We start from the raw sequence: 21,308 nt of genomic DNA, 5'->3' as shown, positions 1-21,308 counted from the left end.
GTGGTTCATTCCACTGTGGCGACCCCAGATTAATAAAGGGACTAAGCCGACACGAAAATGAATCCGCTTGTTAAGTGTGACGTCACACGGAGCAGCTTCCGAGTCCAAACGCTCTATTCAACTGAATGGGGAGATTCATGAAATGGTAATAATAAACGTTTACTAAGCGATTTAATACTTTCGAAAGTCACGATCGCAATATATATGTCCATGCCTAATATTCGATGGCCAGAAAGTAATTCATTGTTTTATAAATTGTTCAAATTTTGGTATTTGTTATGCAGCAAGCCCAGAGATTGCTGTGTACACTATGACTTTATATAAAATTAACTTTAATGTGCGATATCAATAAAAAGTGATCATAAACGAATAGGGATGTAACCGTATTGTAAATACCGTCATACCGCATTATTAATTTTTTTTGATATTACCGTAGTCGCATGACTCGGTAAAACCCTAAAGCGGGTGTTGTCGCGCGCGTACTGAATAGCGGTGTTGTCGCGCGAGTTCTTATCAGCTGTGTTGTCGCGCCCGTACTGAATAGCGGTGTTGTCGCGCGAGTTCTTATCAGCTGTGTTGTCGCACGCGTACTTATCAGCTGTGTTGTCGCGCCCGTACTGAATAGCGGTGTTGTCGCGCGAGTTCTTATCAGCTGTGTTGTCGCGCGAGTTCTTATCAGCTGTGTTGTCGCGCGCGTTCTGATCATGGTTTGTCCTCTCAAGTGGGGGAAAGACAATGCACAACGTTACCCACTGCTGTCAACCTGGGCCAAGTCATATCTCTGTCCCAGAAACCTCAGTCCCAAATGAGAGGGTTTTTTTCTGTTGCAGGGGACATTGTAAATACCCAGAGATACCAGCTTTTACCAGATTATATTTATATGATCATTTTCCTTTAAACCCATCTCTATCTAAGTGAGTGAGTGATTAAATGTTGAATGTGATGAGTTTTCAACAATACTAAATTGAAACTTAATTTTTTTACATGGTTTAATATTTTTTTGTTATTAAAATTGAAGTTCCTGTTTCAAAGCTTACAGATAGATGGCTAATTTGTATGTCATTGACACTTTTGGCACTTTTTTGGAGTATTTTCATAAGTTTTGTTTTTTCCTGTAAATGATTCAATAAATACCGTACCCTGACATTCATACCGAGGTATTACCGTAGCGTGAAATTCTGATACCGTTACATCCCTATAAACGAATGATTTCTCCACTCAATTGAATGGCGGCTTGGACCCGGAAACAATATTACATACGTCACAAACACGTCACCACTTAAAAAGCTGATAAATGAATGAATTACCTGTCTAAAAGACATACTTCAGCCATGGTGTGGTTCTTCCTCCAGCGTGCAAAAGTAACTCCAATATTGATTCAAGACTTTTAAAAGTTTTGATTCAGCATTTGTTTTTACCGCTCTCTCTCTCTCTCTCTCTCTCTCTCCATGCTGTGTGCATGTGAACAGGCATGCTTGTGTAAACGGTGGATCCGTCTACGAGAACAGGGGTGCAAAGATGTACAAATCTACATTTGTTGACAGACAATTTGGGCTGCTTATCAGAATTATGGGAATTAAAGTAAATGATCTGCATATAAATACATGTAAGGCAAGGCAAGTTTATTTATATAGCACATTTCATACACAGTGGCAATTGAAAGTGCTTTGCATAAACAAGAATAAAAAAAAACAAGTAAAATAAAAATTAAAACAATTAATAAAAATGAGTAAAAAACATAAAAACAGGTAAAATGTGATATAAAAGAATGAAGAAGAAGAGAAAAACATGATAGTGCAATCTGTCGGACGCAGCACAGTGCTCATTCAGTAAAGGCACAGCTAAACAGATGTGTTTTCAGTCTTGATATGAACATGCCTAATGTTGGAGCACATCTGATCATTTCATGAAGCTGATTCCAGCAGCGGGGGGCGTAGTGGCTTGAAAGCTGATTCACCCTGCTTTGACTGAACTCTTGGAACTTCTAGTTTATATGATTCTAAAGATCTGAGTGATCTGTTGGGTTTGTATTCAGTCAGCATATCTGTAATGTATTTAGGTCCTAGGAAATTTAGTGATTTATAGACCAGTAATAATACTTTAAAAACTATTCTGAATGTAACCGGCAGCCAGTGTAAAGACCTGAGGACAGATGTGCTCTGATTATCTGGTTCTGGTCAGAATTGTGGCTGCAGCGTTCTGGATGATCTGCAACTGTCTGACTGTCTTTTTAGGAAGGCCAGTGAGGAGGCCATTACAGTAATCCACCCTACTGCTGAGAAAAGCATGAACAAGTTTCTCTAAGTAGATCATTTACTTTAATCATTACTATTAGAATGTGAAGAGACTTTCAACCAGCACAACAACCCATGTTTCTGAAGACAATCACCTACTGCACCTTTAAGGCTGGTATTTGCAATGAGTCTGGGTTGGCTTAATCAGTTTGACTTTATTCAGTAACAACGTGAAGAGAAGACTCATTGGTACATCAAATCTTTCATCTATTGTATAGTGCTATAGGCTTTTCCTGCACAGAACTAGAGGCACAAACTTATTTCTTTTCATGTTTCCTTGAAAAAAATGAGCAGAGCTCTCTGCTGAAAAAAAAAATCCAAAGAATAAATGGAAAAATGCACACGCGCCTTTGAACATGCAGCAGTCAGCCAGTGCACAGGAAGTCTCAGTATGTTCTATATGCTTGCATGAAAATCTTGCTGTTGTCAGCTAAAAGTCTTTGCAGAGCTTAAATTGAATTACTTTAAACTGTTTTGACTCTGCGTCTCCTTCGAGAAAACAGGTCAAGCGCCGATTTTATTCCACTTGACCTTTCGTGTTTAGAGATTTCTGGTGTCACTTTCAGTCGGTGTGGTCCGAACAAAGAGATCGCACATGACCAGCACACTGCTGCACTCTTTCGTTTGTACTGCGAGATTAGCAGATGGTTAATCGTGCATTAGATAATTAAAGGCTAATTTAATTTATTAATAGTTTCATTTCTTTGCGAAACTGAATCAATGATTCACATTTTCTCAAAAATCTACATGGGAGTGTATACACTCCCACTCATTTTCTACATATCCAAAAATAAAACAACGTGCTGTACCATGTTGGTCAGAAGCAAACTGACCCCTCAATGTGTTGTTCTTCTCTTCAGGGCACTGGAAGGCTGCAGACCAGTGAATCTTCTCCCTCCACTGGATTTATCTCATCTGCACAGAAACCTGAAGCTGTGGTTCATGCAATGAAGGTACACACACAAACAAAACACTAACTGATCAGCCCTCCTGTTAAAGGGTCACAAAACACCAAAACACATTTTTTGAGCTGTTGACAGTCGTATACGTGTCCCACACTGCTAAAAACACTATTAGGACACATATATCTCACTAAAAAGTGAAAATTGGTTGTTTTTGCGTTATTTCGAGCAAATTCGTACTTCCGGTTTGAAACGAGTTCTTGAAGCTGCGTCACGGCCATGAGATCTTAGCGTGTATTCCAGCGTGCAGACTGGGCGTCTGTGCCAGAGTGTCCCGTATTACATCTCTGAGTGTGTTGCGTTCATTCATGAGTATGGCTTGGTTCAAACCAATCAGCGCCCACCATTATGTATGCGCTGCAACTTCATTAATATGCATGCTTGCTTTCTTAGACTATACCTGAAACAGTGTTCAGACGGCAGAAAGACAATACACATCGTGTTGCCAAAAGTTGTGGAAAAGAATAAGAATTGTTTGGAGATACGAGTCGCCAGTGTTGCTTTCATAATGTGAAGGTTTTGTTTCCATTTTCTCTCTATGAGCGCGCTGCTAGACTCACGTGTGGATTCGTGTACTAGAAATGCGTTTGTTTGGAACATTTTTTTACTCGAGAGCATTTCTCATCAATGGTGAGATCCGGATTTGCTGCTCGTCTCCTTTAAAAAAGACGCAGCTCCAGTATGAGCTGATTGTCCTGTCTACAGATTCGGTAAGTGTGTGCGATCAGCGCCCTTTCTTTGTTCGTTAAGATGGCAAAGTTATAGTTCGTATGGTCAGCTGTACTCTTTCAGTGTTTAAAGACAGACCTTAGTCAAAATGATTTCTAAGTTGCTTAGTTTACAGTACGTTGATATCACTACAATATTGAAAGATCCGCTGTAAATGCTGCTCTCTGAGTGTAAACACGTGAACACTGTAAGCAATCTTTTGCCAACCGACGTGTTGAATTTTCGTCGTATTTTACAGAGAAATCCAGAGGCTTTTTTTCTCCAATACGACGTGCGGTATCAAACATTTCACCGTCATTAAACACACTGTCTTTCTCCCCTGTGTGTGTGTGTGTGTTTGTATTTCCTCTGTCCTCGGCGCATGCCCAAATGGCAACTCCCATTTTTATTCAAACCCTGCCCATTTTCCCTTCCCCGACACTCCCACCCAAACAGAGCTAGACACACCCACTTTCCTGACTTTTTCCAAACTAGAGGTGTGAAAACACCCTGCTGAAACGGGGGGTTTCATGGCCCTTTAAATGGGATGTTTAACAGAGCAAGGAAATACTCAACAGGATTTCCTATTATGTTCTTCTGTAGAAAGTCTTTATTTTTTATTTAAGTTTGGCTGGAAATTAAAAAAAAAACTGTAAAGTCAGTATTGTATCTTTAAAGGGGTGGTCCACAGTGTATTTTTAAGGATTAGTTGTGTTTATAAGGTTGTGTTCGCTGTGTGCTCATGCTTCACTCGTAGAAAATCACATCATTTTTTATGCATCTTACTTTGATTAAATACAGCTACACAGCTAACATGAAAACGACTGTCACATTTCCTAGATCCTTCGAAAGGCCCGCCTTTAAGAGGCTCTGATTGGTCAGCTAACATAATTTGCTGTGGTTCGTGGATTGGCTTCACGTCACGCCCCTACAAGCGTGCGCTTTTGCGCTGTGTAAACTGTTTAGTCAGAGCAGCTGTTAGCAGTGTTAGCTGCCTGAATCAGACAGAAAATGAAGAGCACACAGCTGAGCCTCACGCCTTCTCTCTAATATAAAATCTGACAAATGTCTTTCACATATATTCAGAATAAACATGTGTAAGTAATATAAAGCGTTCTCATATTTTTTGCAAGTTTGTTATTTGATATGTACAGGCCCGGATTAAGAACTCAGGGGCCCCTGGGCACATTATCTTGTAAGGCCCCCTACCTGGCCGCACCCCTATAGTTGAATTTAAAAAATAAGAATAATATAATAATTTTTAAATAAAATGAATCTATAATTTGTTGCCCACATATTTAAATAAATAATATATAGTACATATGTATTTATAGTCTAAATTATTAAATGTATTTAAATTATTTTTCAAAGCATTAAATAAAAATACTAATAAAACTACATATACACACACACATATATATATATATATATATATATATATATATATATATATATATATATATATATATATATATATATATATATATATATTATTTTTTAATATATTTTAATATATATATATTTTTTTAAGGGTATTTTAGTGTATTGCTTTTACAAACTTATAAAGCATATTATTGCCATGGCATATAACGCACAATGCTTCTCCAATCCAGTTCTATGAATCTGAGTTCTATGAATCTGAGTCTTTCATAATACAAACACTGGTTTACTGTCTCTCTCCTCCTCTCCCTGTATTTTCTCTACTCTTCTCGTCATGAAGACTTGATTATAAACCTAAAAGTATCCGAAATCACAGACACTATACCTCTTCTCTTCCCTCTCTCTCCTCTTCTGGGCCTTTCTCTCTCTCTCTCTCTCTCTCTCTCTCCCTTTCTGTCTGTCTCTCACACGATTAATCCAGTCCGCGCTGCGCTGCCGTTAGCCTCCTCCGCCTGGTTAATGCTAGCTACTCATCATTTAAAGTTAACGTCTTCTTCTGTACCCTCATTCTCCTGATCACGGGTCTGTTTAAAGAAGGTGTGTATGGAAAATGCCTCAATAAAGATGCCTCCTCTCCTCTTTCTCTCGCGTTTGCTAAATCCACTTGTCCACTCATTTGTGATCTATTACAGATATAACGTTGCACTACAATCCGCTCAGTTTAGTGCGGGTTATTACAAAACTAACGTTTCCGCACTTGACCAATAACAGCATTCTGTTTAGTTAAAGAAAGAAAGGCAATTTAAATATAATAATAATATTAATATGTGATCGCGATTTTTTTGCTCAGAGGAAATACAGTTGTCTGAGCAATATAGTTTTTGAAGAGAGGGAGGCGCGGCAGGCGCCTATAATAAGGCTAAACATTATTAAATACCCACGAGACACTTGTGACTTTATATCACATTTGCATTATTTTAAAAAAATGTTTCTTTCCTGTTAAAAATAAATATATTTCCAATCTGTTATGTAATGGGGGGAAAAAAGTTGCACGAGTTCAACTGATGGTGGATTCGAACCGATGTTATGTTTAATCGCGTCAAAAGATGATGCCGTGTGCCTTACAAGGTGCGCCACTGCAGCTGTGTTATTTCACCGGTCCTTACTCATCTTGTCTCTATCAAACAGGCATCGATGGGCGTAAACCCTGAATAGCTTAGTCCAACTAGATGCGCTATTTGCAATTAGCCTAAAAAGACACTCCGAAATTGTCTTTTTTTTCTCCCCCCTCGCAGGGGCCCCTAGTGCGCACGGGCCCCTGGGCCTGTGCCCATAAGGCCCATTGGTTAATCCGGCCCTGGATATGTAGAATGCACGAAAAGCAGCCGCATTGAGAGAGACTGCAGAGCTGGTGAAGATTGTGGGTGTTTACAGCGGTTAGACTGATAAATATGGATTTGTAGCTAAACTGTTAGCGGTGCCAAACAGCATTTCCTGTTGTTCACATCCTTGGTTACGTCCAACATACCATTTATGCTAGAAACTGCATGTAATATATCAATTTTAACCAATAAAAATACTTACAGGTTGTGGCTCACAATCCAAAGCTTCGTCGGTTGCAGGAGTTTTTAGCCGAATACAGCACTGAACTGGGAGAGATGTGTCAGATGCTAGCTATATCTTTTTTATAATTCTCTGGAACATAATTAAGTTCCATTTTTAGCATTTCTGTCTGTGTCGTGTCCTTTGAAAGCCCAAATACAAAAACGAGCTCTGTGGAAATAGCAGCATTTGGATGGCATTTTACCTTTCTCTGCTATAACATTACAGCACCTCTGGCTACGCCCCTTAGCTGCGAAGGGTGTGTGCATGGTGAATGCACGTAACCGGAAGCCCTTGTGATCTCAAAAGCCTGGATTAATTTTTTTGTAGTCGCCAAGTTGTTCGCTGAAGGCTTTGGTAAGCTAACTCTGTAAAAGCCAATGGCTGCATCCGAAACTGCCTACTAGTAGGTACTAGGGATGTAACGGTATTGTAAATACCGTCATACCGCAATATAAATTTTTTTCGATATTACCGTAGTCGCATGACTCGGTAAAACTATAGGTCTTCTGAGAAAATTTGCTCAGGCGAATGAAGCGAACGGGAGGTAGCGGAAACTACAATTCCCATCAGCCCAGGCTTGGCCATCATCCCTTGCGGTCTGATGTCGCTACAGATCCAGTAATGCGGAAATGGAGTGTGCTGCTAGAAGCGGGGATGAAAAAGAGCTGGAAAACCCTAAAGCGGGTGTTTTCGCCGCGCGTACTGAATAGCGGTGTTGTCGCGTGAGTTCTTATCAGCTGTGTTGTCGCGCGCGTACTGAATAGCGGTGTTGTCGCGCGAGTTCTTATCAGCTGTGTTGTCGCACGCGTTCTGATCATGGTTTGTCCTCTCAAGTGGGGGAAAGACAATGCACAACGTTACCCACTGCTGTCAACCTGGGCCAAGTCATATCTCTCTTGTCCCAGAAACCTCAGTCCCAAATGAGAGGGTTTTTTCTGTTGCAGGGGACATTGTAAATGCCCAGAGATACCAGCTTTTACCAGATTATATTTATATGATAATTTTCCTTTAAACCCATCTCTATCTAAGTGAGTGAGTGATTAAATGTTGAATGTGATGAGTTTTCAACAATACTAAATTGAAACTTAATTTTTTTACATGGTTTAATATTTTTTTGTTATTAAAATTGAAGTTCCTGTTTCAAAGCTTACAGATAGATGGCTAATTTGTATGCCATTGACACTTTTGGCACTTTTTTGGAGTATTTTCATAAGTTTTGTTTTTTCCTGTAAATGATTCAATAAATACCGTACCGTGACATTCATACCGAGGTATTACCGTACTGTGAAATTCTGATACCGTTACATCCCTAGTAGGTACTGCATTTGAATTCAAACATACTACTCAGCCGTTAGAAAAGTATGTTCTATACAGTATGTAAGTGAAAAGTATGAATGGAATTCTGACATACTACATCCGCCATTTTGTCATGGTCACGTGACCTACCGGCGTCAGTTGCGTCACTTTACACTCATTCATGAATTTTCTCGCGGGGCATCATGGGATAGCCCAGCATGCATGGGATGCGCACTCTAGAATCTCGCCGGAAGTAGCAAGTCATTCGGGTACTTCTGATTTTTGTGTACTGTATAGTATGGAAGTATGCGGTTTCGGACGCAGCCAATGTCTCTTGTTGCATTGAACTTTACTTGTTGTTTATGTTGACCAAGCTACATTACACATCAACTAAAGTTTAAAGTACAATATTGTGGTTGACCACCCCTTCTAAAACCTAAAAGACATTGGAACATATATAATATTTTCATATCATTATGTCCATACAGTACATTTAAATACTGATGAATGTGTACCTAGTGTACATAGAACACACTGAATATAATAAACTGAAGCTCAAAGATGTGGGAATCAGTGAGGTTTGTGTCCATAGGATTGAAATATGCATGATTTTTGTATTAGATTTGTCCTTGTTTTGCGACACTTGATGAATGTGTTGTCTGGTTTCAAAAACAAAATGCTCTTGCCCATGTTTTAACAGGTTTTGGAGGTCCATGATAATCTGGAAAAACAGCTTCCAGAAGAAAGTGAGGAAGACCTGAGTGAGAAAGAGAAAGCCATAGTGCGGGAAATGTGCAATGTAAGTGAATTTTACTCCACTTTCGATAGTGATAGTTCTTTCTAAAACAAATATGTGACTTCCCTCTGTCAGTTGGTCCTACTAAAAACATTACTGATCCTATTATGCTGCGTTCAAACCAGAATTGGATCAAGCATCAAGAGTGAGTGATTTGCATGTTAAGTCAACGCAAATTTTGTTCAAGTGCACTCAGACATGGCGCCAAACTAATATACACTGTTTTTCAGCCTTCCTAAACCACACAAACATGGCAAATTTGTGTCATTGTGAAGTGAATTTCTTGTTCTGTTGGAATATTGCCCTATAATTGCATTCATGTTCAATTCTAATATCCCCAATGCAATGCAAGAATTACATTTAGGAGGTGCGCAACAACTTTCATTTCATGATTCACACTTTTATACGCAGCTGATATTAACAGGTGGAGTTTAGTGAAATTCGTCACTTGTCAACCATTCTCCATTCCTCCATTGGCCGCACCCATACATGCGTCCTCTTTTTCTACTAATTCTCTTCACAATGTCAAAAGTACAAGACTTCTCAACTGCAAATTCAGTGTTCAATTTCAACTCATCTCTGCTCCGCTCACAGGACATTTTGCTGCAGAGCTCAAGTGAATTTTAGACAATCAGGCCTTTGCATTTCCATCTGCTACTTCTGCAAAAATGCTTCATTAGTATCCAAGGCATATCACACTTGAGAAGAAATTTGGTTAATATATATAACATTAAGGAATACAAATACAATTGTTTAATGAAAAGAAAAGGTAACAAAAATAATAAATAAAAATATTTTTTTTCTCCAACAACGCAAATAAAGCAAGTAAACTCATAATGTTCTATTTACACGTGAAAAGTGTCTAGTGTGAACACAGCATTATAGTAACTGTTGTTGTAGATCTTATTACAAGAGTTCTCAAAGTCTCAATTCAGAGGTCAAAATCGGAGTATTCATCAATGTCAAAAGTCTGAAAAAATGGTTATAACAAAACATGACTTCATAAAAATGCACATACATTTATCAATCATTATAAAAGTGCCTTTGTATTTAAAATAGATTACATTTACATTTAGTCATTTAGCAGACGCTTTTATCCAAAGCGACTTACAAATGAGGACAAGGAAGCAATTTACACAACTAAGAGCAACAATGAATAAGTGCTATAGGCAAGTTTCAGGTCTGTAAAGTCTAAGAAGGAAAGCATTAGTATTTTTTATTTTATTTTTTATTTTTTTGAGTACAGTTATTGGTATATCCAGAGAGGCAATTGCAGATTAGGAAGTGAAGTGGAGACTAAATAGTTGAGTTTTTAGTCGTTTCTTGAAAACAGCGAGTGACTCTGCAGAAGTGAGAGCAGATAAGAAGGAGCAAAGCCAGAAGTCGCTTTGTAGACAAACATCAGAGCTTTGAATTTGATGCGAGCAGCAACTGGCAGCCAGTGCAAACGGATGAGCAGCGGAGTGACATGTGCTCTTTTAGGTTCATTGAAGACCACTCGTGCTGCTGCATTCTGGAGCAGCTGAAGAGGCTTGATAGAGTTAGCTGGAAGCCCGGCTAGTAGAGAGTTGCAGTAATCCAGTTTAGGGAAAACAAGAGCTTGAACAAGGAGTTGAGCTGCATGTTCAGATAAGAAGGGTCGGATTTTTCTGATGTTATAGAGTGCGAATCTGCATGATCGAGCAGTTCTAGAAATGTGGTCAGAGAAGTTTAGTTGGTCATCAATTGTTACTCCAATTGACAATTGCAAAATTGACAACAAGAAGTAACACTTAATTTAAGTTTCAGCAACAAAACACAAACAAGGTAGATCAAAAGTAATATGGCGTAAAATACAGAGCACCCAGAGGAAACCTGTGCGAACGTGAGGAGAACATGCAAACTCCTTACAGAAACCCCAACTAACCCAGCCACGGCTCGAATCAGCAACCTTCTTGCTGTGAGGCGACAGCACTACCCACTGCACCATGTGTCGCCCAATAATAATAATCATTATTATTATTAATATTAATTTTCCTAATAAACATCTTACTGTAAATTACAACCATTAACAATTTATATGATTTATATATGAGATTGTTAGCTAAGTAGTTTTATTTTTTAGAATAGAATATGGAATATTCTCAATAATATTTGTAAAGGAAACAGTGGCCCTATATGTGCCTTTTACATATATTTCAGTTAATCTAGAAAACTTGTGCTTAATTTTACTAAAACTACTATTGGATTATTTTTAAGTGAGTGTTTACGTAAAACAATATAATTTTTTTGAACATTTTTAAGGGGTGTAAACAAAAACAATTGTCCCAACAACATATTTCCTGTTTGACATTTTTAATTTCTATAGCTCCTGAGAATCCAAATAGCCACATATTGATGAATAATGTTATGATAGCTGCTTTAACATCAAGCTAGGATTGAAGTGTCGTGCCTCTTCTTGCAGTTATGAAATAGTTTAATAACAAGCAGGAAATGGTCATGGGCCAATGACATCACCACATCGAAATGGTTTATACAAAAAAATGATGGTCAATGATGGACACACCCCAGAACAGTTTTGTGCTGTTCCACAAAAGAGAGAAAGTGAAAGTAAAGGCTCATTCTCACACTTCAGATGCTGTTTGCTTGTTCAGTTTTTCCACTTACAAAGTCCGCCATGTAAATAGCAAATGTGTCATGGCGCGACGCAACTGACTCTTAAAAGGAAAGGGAGATGAGACTCTGATTGGTTTACTCTCAAAACACACCTACAACACATTAAGAGAATAAGCTCAACCCTGTTAGACCATGCGCCACTGATCTTGGTCTTAAAATAGCAAAAGTGGATTTGGATACCTCCCTAATGCTCTTGCGCCCTGCGCTTCAGACTTTGCGCCCAGATCGTTAGAATAGAGCCCATGTAGTTCATTTCTTTGGATCATTCTGTAGAGCTTGAAGCGTTAACAACTGGGTGGAGTTCATGGAGAGGTCAGTTAATGGACAGGTTGGTACACAGAGATCTGAGCTCTTGATAGAGTGAGCCGATATAGTTTGATCTGTTTGTTGGGCCCCACACTGGAATGTGGGAACGAGAGAATCCAGCTTGGAGCACAATAACACCTCTGTACGTGACTCACCTGGAGAATCCTGGACTCGTCAACACCATTGTGGACACCCTTCATGAGAGATTTGGATGAATGGATGTTTGTGCTGGCTTTCGTTTGTTTTCTGTGGGTCGAAGTAGCATTTAGCTAAACACACTTGACAAATAGCAGTGTATTTTGGGGTTATGGTCATTTAAAATACTCAGCAATCTTATTTGTTTTTATTTTTTGTGTTTAAAAGATGCAGAGCTTGTTTTAAAAGATGAACTGTTGTCCAAACACAGAAACTTTTTCGAATGGTGGGTTTAGGCATGGGGTTTGGGGACAAACCTTCTCTTAAAAATTGTATATTTTTCGATTAAATTATGTAATAATAAGCAAAACAAATATTTAAAATATTAAATGATAAAAACAAGTATTGATTGATACTTTATATAAAAAAAAATAATTATAACTAATCAGTTTCGTGAAACAGCTGTATTATTACCTCATCAGCTTCAGCCCCTCAAAATAAGGAATGAATGATGACAGTGCAGTGGCAGGATTTTTTTTAACGGTTGCTGTGTAACAACAGTCCTACTCCCACCTGCCGGTAGAAACAGGGACTAAACAGGAACTGAACTGCTGACTATTTAAATACCCGAAACAAAAGCTGCATTGAATTGAATGTGCGTAATGTATGTGGTAATTTTAAGTACTTGGATAACAAAATTATTGTTTTACAACCGTTTTGTTTTTAGTGCAACATATTACAAAAGATCAGGGGCTTTTGACAATACATTAGGAGCTTAAGACCCCAAGCAGCCCCCCCCCCCCCCCCCAATAGAAAACAACAGCATAGGTGGCATCAAATGTAAATATCTATGTGACTGACATACAGCATGTAAAATGGCTGAACTGTTTAGTGGCTTTTTCCCATTTGTTTCCAGGTGGTGTGGAGAAAGCTGGGCGACGCAACAGGAACAAAGCCGTCCCTCCGACAGCAACTCTCTGGTAATCAGTTCAAAGCTCCTCTATAGCGAGAACATCTCCTCATCCTCCATGCAGGACCAAAATGCTTAGGCGACACAAACGCTCCACCTTCTTCCATGTCAGATCATTTGGAGCCAATCGTGCCATTGACGTTGGATCACTGCACACCAGTTTTCAGATTTTCCTTTCAGTGAACGTTCAAAGCAATAATCACATTAACCTAACATTATTACCTAATAATTATATACTTTTCTTTGTTGACATAATGGTTTTGGATTGAATCATGGTTTCGGCCATAATGGTGCATCTTCGATGAGCCTTTGCACCAATCCAGGACCAATGTGGCCATATGTGGACTCAGAGGAGAACCACAAAGGATGATATAATTCGGGTTGAGGATCAAGAAGTCTGGCAGCTAGTCATGTTTGGTAAACCTTGCCTCTTCTGTTTTCTTTTACCTCTTTTTTTTTTAATTACGTCAACGTCATAAAAGCTGAGTCCATCAAACTTGCAAAGTGAGCAATAGCAGATGTTATAGCATCCAGTTTGTGCAGACAATAATCTATAAGACGATGTAAGATATGTATAAAGGTTTTAAATCAGTTTATTATATTGTCTTTTTAAGTGTTTTTACTTTTTCTAGAGGTTGTTTTTACAACTCAACAGAATGGGGTTTCTTGACAGACAATGCAACGGAGACACAACACATGCTAATTATGTCTTTCAGTTTTTGTATAAAAAGGATGCCAATTACAACCTACAGTACATAAACTTTGTATGTTAAAGATGTCAAATGTTAAAACAGTGTGCTGTGCATGCTTGACAATCCAGTCTCTCAGGTCCTCAGATACTTGTACATGGATATGTACACTCACTTGCTAATTTATTAGGTACACCTGTCCAACTGCTCGTTAATGCAAGTTTCTAATCAGCCACTCACGTGGCAGCAACTCAATGCATTTCAAGAGTTCACACTTAGCTGATGATTGATAATAAAGCTAGCTTGGCGTGCTGTCCCGGGAGAGAGCCCTGAGCTTATAAGATCCTCGAGCCCTGGGCTCCCTCCTGTTGCAAGGCGAGAGGGGAGTTTGAGCTCAGGTAGATCTCGATGACTCCCCCTCTTGCTTGTTGTAGCCAAGTGTCAGATATGGATGCTGAAAGGTGTACTCAGAGTTTAGCTAAAGTATTTGGATTAATTGTTTAGAGTGCTTGTTTTTGAACTGTGGGAGGAAACCGGAGGACCTGGGGAAAACCCACGCGTTCACGGGGGAGAACGAGCAAACAGAAATGCCGTCTGGTTTGGGAAGGAATTAAACCAGGGGCATTCTTGCTGTGAGGCAACAGCGCTAATCGCTGGCCACCGTGACGCCCGTTTGAAAGGAGGGATAGTAGGGTTGGGTGGGGGGGGTTCTTCAAGACGAAGATATTGAGATGAGAAAAGTCTGGTTATTTATAGTGAGTTAAGGATCGTCTGATAGGATAATCAGTCGTTAGCTAAAGTTGGAACAGCTGTGAACAATCATAAGCACGTGATCCTCTCGAAATTTGTTTATAAATAAACCTCACTTAGGCATGTAGACAAGTCAAGACGATTAGCAGTTCAAACCGTGCATCAGAATGGGGTGGCATGGTTGTTGGTATCAGACGGGCTGTTCTAAGTACTGTATTTCAGAAACTGTAGGATTTTCACGCACAACCATCTGAAGGGTTTACAGAAAATGGTCTAAAAAAAGAGAAAATATCCAGTGAGCGGCAGCAAATGCCTTGTTGATGCCAGAGGTCACAGGAGAATGGCCAGACTTGTTCAAGCTGATAGAAAGGCAACATTAACTCAAATATCTACTCGTTCCAACTGAGGTATGCAGAAGAACATCTCTGAACGCACGTCCAACCTTGAGGCAGATGAGCTACAGCAGCAAAAGACCACACTGGGTGCCATTCCTATCAGCTAAGTCTCGATTCCTGCTGCCACATTCGCATGGCAGGATCAGAATTAAGAGTAAGCATGGATCCATCCTGCTTTGAATCAATGGTTCAGGCTGCGGTGTAATGGTGTGGGAGATATTTTCTTGCCACACTTTGGGTCCAGTACCTTGTTGAATATATGTCATGAAGGATTAAGGTAGTTCTGAAAGCACCGTTACTAGTAAGCATACCTACCAACACTCCCGTTTTTCCCTGGAGACTCGGTTTGTTATTTCTCCTGGAAAACTCCCGTAATTTCACCCGTAACATACCCCTTGGAACGTCACGGGTACACCCACCTAGACATCCCCACCACTGCACGTCCACCCCTACCACCTGGTTTCCTGGATTTTCAGAGACAAATGTTGGCAGGTCTGAGTAAGGTGTACTTAATAAAGTGGCTGGTGAGTGTACATTTACATTGGTCATTTTTAATAGGGGTGGCAAATGAGAGGAAGATTTTATAAAAGCACTTTTTTTTTAAATAAAATGTATTGTTATACATTTAAACTTAATATAATACAGTACATCCCTTAAAATAGAGGCTTAAAGGGGTAGTCTGCCCAGAAATGAAACCCTTAGTCACTTGTTCAAAACCTGTTTTGAACACAATGGAAGGTTTACTAAAGAATGTTGGAAAGCAGCAACCAGTCACTTCCATAGTATTTGTGTTGCTTGCTACTATATACGTCAATGGCTGCTTTTTTCCATTCAAGTGTGAGAAAATAGTAAGCGCATTATTTTATTTTGAAGTGAATTATCTATTTAAAAGTGCACAAATAGTTTGTGCCCTAGAGCAGTGGTTCTCAAACTGTGGTACGTGTAGTACTAGTGGTACGCGAGCTTCCTTCTAGTGGTACGTGAAGGAATTAAATATGTCGTATGGTACATATATTGAAAAAATTATCAAAAATGATTTATACATCAATGTGATGACATATAGTTTATGAGGTCCAAGCAACATCCCCAGGTTTTAATGAATTGGCTACTATTCAATTCAATTCAGCTTTATTTGTATAGCGCTTTTACAATGTAGATTGTGTCAAAGCAGCTTCACATAAATGGTCATAGTAACTGGAACAGTGTGGTTCAGGTTTTAGTGTTTAAGTTCAGTTCAGTTCAGTTTAGCTCAGTTCAGTGTGATTTAATCATTACTGAGAGTTCAAACACTGAAGAGCAAATTCATCGATGCGTAGCTCTACCAATCCTGAACCATGCGAGGCAGTGGCGACAGCGGAGAGGGAAAAAAAATTACCCTTGATGGGAGATAAGAAAAAAAAACCTTGAGACAACCAGACTATCTATATGTCTGGTTCTACTATATGTTAATACTTTACATTTAAGTACAACAGATTTTTTTTTACTTTTTAAGAACAGTAATCTACCATTTTTTTACTTTTAAAAGCACATTTTAATTTTAAATATTAACGTTTTTAGTTGTTTTTTTTTTTTTTTTTTTTTTACCTATAAGCACAGTACAGTGTTAATGTTTAGACTATTTATAATGTTTAAAGTGGCTGACAATAATAAATATTCTTAATAATAGAAATTAATTTGCCACGTTTTTGAACTGTGCAGAGTTGTAGCTGCTTTACCGGGCCTACTACGCTACTGTATTTCAATACTGCTCATTATGGTGGTACTTGGAGAGACAATTTTTTTCTGAGGTGGTACTTGATGAAAAAGGTTTGAGAACCACTGCCCTAGAGAATATAAACATTTCGTGATGTATTGGTATTCACAGCTTATTTCAGCTGTAGAGCGATGACACTCGCCACCACAAATGAAGAATGACCCACGTCATGATGCATCCGAAGCGATAGTTACAGCCCCTATTGTTATTTTGTCATGTCATTGATTATAGTGACACTTCATGTGTACCTTTTAACTGACCCATTACAAATCAAGACAAGTGTTATGACTGAAATCAATGTGCTAACCGAATGTTAAAAGACCTAGTTTGTTTACTTTGACCCCATGTAGGGGTGACCTACAGATCTAATCCTCCTGAAAGCCTTTGCACTGCTGTTTTGGTGTCCACATTGATGCGTGGCAGATAATAACCATGGTAAATGAGGCCAACGTTTACATTCAAGAAGGTTTGTGTGTCTTGCATAAAAAGTGGACTCATTAGCCCCTTTCACACAGTGATACCGGTAAATATCTGGAAAATTTCCGGAAAGACTTTACCGGTATATTGAAAAAAGCGCTGTTCACACAGGCGAGGACGTTACGGAAATTTTCCGGAAAAGAGCATTCACACATCCATTCCAAAATACCGGTAAATTCTGACATCATTCACCACAAATGAGCTTTAAACGGCTGCGCTTGTATTTGTCAACATTTGACTAAATTACAAACTCTGTGGATGATCAATATTGTGAACAACTTTCGCAGGATCACTTTCGCATGTCGAGATGTTCATAATATGTGCGTGTGCAGGCGTTCACAGGCTGTTCCACAGGCACACGCAAAGCTTGAAGGTAAACAAACAACGGCTTATCATAAGCATCTCATCGATGATTATTTACACGGTTGGCATTAAGAAGAACATATAAACGTGATCTGACTAACTTCTAGCAGCTAAATGTGTCTGGAAAAATATTCAAAGGCTTTTATCCTCACAAACCGCGCGGACGTAAATGCGTCTGACTGTTGTGATTGGCTAAAGCAGACGTCTCACGTCAGCGCATTCTAGACGTGCACGCGCTTATTACGGCAATCTTCCTTCTGCATTCACACAGCGCAGCATTCCAGCAAATTACCGGTAATGTTACAACTTCTCTTTCCGGAAAATAGCCAGAACGAATTTACCGGTATTTTCAAAAAGGACCTGTTCACACATACAACCTTTCCGGAAAATTGCCGGCAATTTTCCGGAAAGGTCTGTATGTGTGAAAGGGGCTATTGTCTTCTCCTAATGTAATACCTGGTAAGAAAACTGCACTTATCTTGCAATTTCATGCCATTTAAAGGACTAGTTCACCCAAAAATGAGTATTCAGCTACTCACCGTTGTGTCCTTTCAATCTACTGGAACACCTGTTCAGCTTCAGAAGACACATTTTGATATTTTAGATGACATCTGAGAGCTCTCTCATCCTCCATACACAGCAATAATCCCAAGACATTTAAAATCCAGAACAGGATCCAAAGTTCCAAGAGTTCATTCAAAGCAGGGTAAATCCACCTTCAGCCTTTACCCCCCAGCCATTACTTTAAGAAAAGTGCTCACAGCTGAGCGTTTTTAGAAATGCACGTTCAGTGCCTGGCTACACTGCCGCCATTTAAAAAATGCTATGCTTCCATTGAAAACAAACAAACAAAACAAATCTTAGCCTGCATTTCTACAGCACAAAAACACTTCAGTGGACACCTGCCCTAAAGGAGTCCACCAAAGCATTTTTGCGCAGCTAAATATTCAAGCACACTTTTAATTGACAATAATAAAAGCAGCTCAGCTCGGGAAAAGGCTTTGGTGGACACTCGCCCTGAGCATAGAAAGGCACTGACCATGCGTTTTATGATCTCGCGATTGTTGCTGTCTATGGAGGATGAGGGAGCTCTCTGATTTCATCTAAAATAATTTGCTTTCTGGCGACATCGATGAAAGGTCTCAAGGGATTGGAATGACATGACGGCGAGGGATTGTCAGATTTTCTTGCCTGATCTGATCCTTTGTGCTGCAGAGGATTCTCTGGCCTGACAGTTTGGGGTAAGTCATTCACTTATATTATAATACATTCTCAATCACTGGCTAATTTGTCAGTGCCTGTCAGCACCATTTAACACAAGTTATGTTTAAATGAAACACATATGCTCTCATGTGTCTGAAAAGCCTGCTGTTTGATATGGAACTAAACATCAATCCTAAATATTAAAAAAGGTCTGGATATAGATCCTCCTGAGGAGGATTAAATGTGCGTTTGATGTCTCACTTATAATACGTTGCTTCTGTTATTAATGAAAAGAGTTGGAAGCAGGTCCTATACAGAATAAAAAGTGCCCTCTCTCTTGAGAAATGGTCTAACCACAAAGCCATGATAATATTTCTGGCATGAGCTGCCTCTTTTGTGCATGGGTTTTTATTTGCAACCAATGCCCTGTGCTGTTTCATTGTGTAAAACCTCTGAGGTCCATCCTGTCTTCAGTGTTAAAAATAACAGGACTGCATGACTGCTGGAGACATCGAGTGGAATTTTAAGGCAAAGATGTAAAGGAAACATTGTAAAAGTTGAACCAATTGATTTATCAATAAAAGACTATTGCTTTCAATATTCACAGGTAGTGCTTTTTACACTAGTTGTTGTTTTTCAGCAACACAATAATACAAGAAACTAGAAAATAACTGTTATTGTTTCAAAATGCCTCTTATAAATTAATAGCAATATCATTTTTTTAAGTTTGTGGCTATAAAGCAGCTCCACTGATGACAGTAGTGTCATTATTGTGGCATTGTTGATTCAGGTCAGTTTAATTATGAACATGGAGCCCTTCATACATACAGTTGAAACCAGAAGTTTACATACACTCTAAACGAAGGAACATGACCATTAAAAAAAAATGTCTTTAGGTAAATCATACTAAACATTTACTATTTTAGGTCTGTTAAGATTACCTAAATGATTTACATTTGCTAAATGTGCAACTGTGAACTCCACTGTGCCCCCTGATGGTAACAGGGTAAATTGCTCGTTCACAGATTAACACTAGCGTGTCAGTAGTTACTCGGGTTTAACTACATGTTTAAAGTTATACTAAGTTTATATTTTTTTATTATTTTTTTTATTATTGGTGTTTAACAAGACAATGCATCAAAGTATACAATACAACATAGGAAAAATTACAGATTGTTTTAATATTCTTATTTTCCCACTATCCCCTAAAAATAAAATAAATTAAATATATGAATTATAAACAAACATATCCTCTGAAAGAAAAAATAAATAAATGAATAATAATAAATACAATTTTTTAAAAAATTAAATAAAACTTAAAAGAAATTCTTTAAAATATATATATAATAATACACAAGCAACTTTACGATAAGAGCAAAAAAAAAAAAAAATATATATATATATATATATATATATATATATATATATATATATATATATATATGTATATATATATTATATATATATATATATTATTATTTTTATTTTTTTTTCACATTAAGGATTCAGTATTTCCTCTTTCCAATTATTTACTGTGTATTAGATCTGATATCAACTTAGCAGGGTAAGCCTTTGATAGAATCTAAAACAGGGTTCCAGGTCTTGTAAAAAGATTTGAGAGATCCTTCAAGTAAACATCTTAATTTCTCAAGTTTTATGTAACTAAAGATTTCTCGGATCCACATGTCATGTGATGGAGGAATCACCTGTTTCCATTTGATAAGAATGGCTCGTCTATCTAAAAGAGTAGAAAAAGCAATAACCTGGCGAGATGCAACAGTCAGGTCGACTCTCTCTGAAATGCCAAAAAGAGCTGTCAAGGGGTTAGGGTCTAGATTTATGTTAATAGATTTATTAAGTGTGTCAAAAACACTGGACCAGAAATTTTTCAATTGGGGACAACTCCAGAACACATGGAGATGATTGGCAGGAGACTGCTTACAACGATGACAGGCATCACTTCTATCAGGGAACAGTTTGGCTTATTTGCCATTGGTTAAATGAGCTCTATGGAGCACCTTACACTGCAGAAGGCCATGTCTGGCGCATATAGAAGAGGAGTAAGTTATACTAAGTTTAACTTAATATTGTAGTCAGTTTGATTGATGTAAGCTAAGACAACTAGAAAAGCTAATATGATTCAACAAAAAAAATGAACAGTGTAGATTTGAGACCACCTGTGTCTGAAAAAGGAAAGCAAAATCACTGACAATGCAAAACGTGTTGTGCTTGTCATGAAACCAGTGAACACTGTGGAAGGAGACGGGTTTTTTAAAGAATAAATGCACACACTTGGATACACAATTCCTAAAGGTTTAACCGACACCATCTCATGGCAATTCGTAACGTTTTGATTTAGTGGCTAATTCGTATAAATTCGTACGATCTAATTTGTACAATTTAGTACGATTTGCTCATCCCCAAATGACGGGTTTAGGGGTGGGGTTAGGTGCCACGCCTGCTTTTTTTAAATCGTACAATTTCATACAACTGAACTCGCACGAATTAGCCACTAAACTGACAATACGTAAAATACTTACGTTTTCTCATGAGATCAGGCTGGGTTTAACA

At 38.4% G+C, this 21,308-nt stretch overlaps 1 protein-coding gene across 2 annotated transcripts in view; it reads left to right on the top strand.

Annotated features, from left to right (window-relative positions):
* ccdc85cb (coiled-coil domain containing 85C, b) overlaps nt 1-13,898 on the top strand; it is a 73,234-nt gene extending 59,336 nt beyond the window's left edge. The window contains exons 4-6 of one of the 2 annotated variants that reach the window (XM_005160350.6): nt 3,155-3,247; nt 8,946-9,044; nt 13,054-13,898. In XM_005160350.6, the coding sequence (XP_005160407.1) occupies nt 3,155-3,247; nt 8,946-9,044; nt 13,054-13,143 (282 nt within the window). In that variant the 3' untranslated portion in view covers nt 13,144-13,898. 2 annotated transcript variants of the gene reach the window in all.
* Nucleotides 13,899-21,308: the final 7,410 nt, after the last annotated feature.

This window comes from Danio rerio, chromosome 20 (genome assembly GCF_049306965.1).
Source record: "Danio rerio strain Tuebingen ecotype United States chromosome 20, GRCz12tu, whole genome shotgun sequence".
Lineage (NCBI taxonomy): Eukaryota > Metazoa > Chordata > Actinopteri > Cypriniformes > Danionidae > Danio > Danio rerio.
Note: the sequence above shows the minus strand (reverse complement) of the source record. Positions and strands in the feature narration are given on the sequence as shown.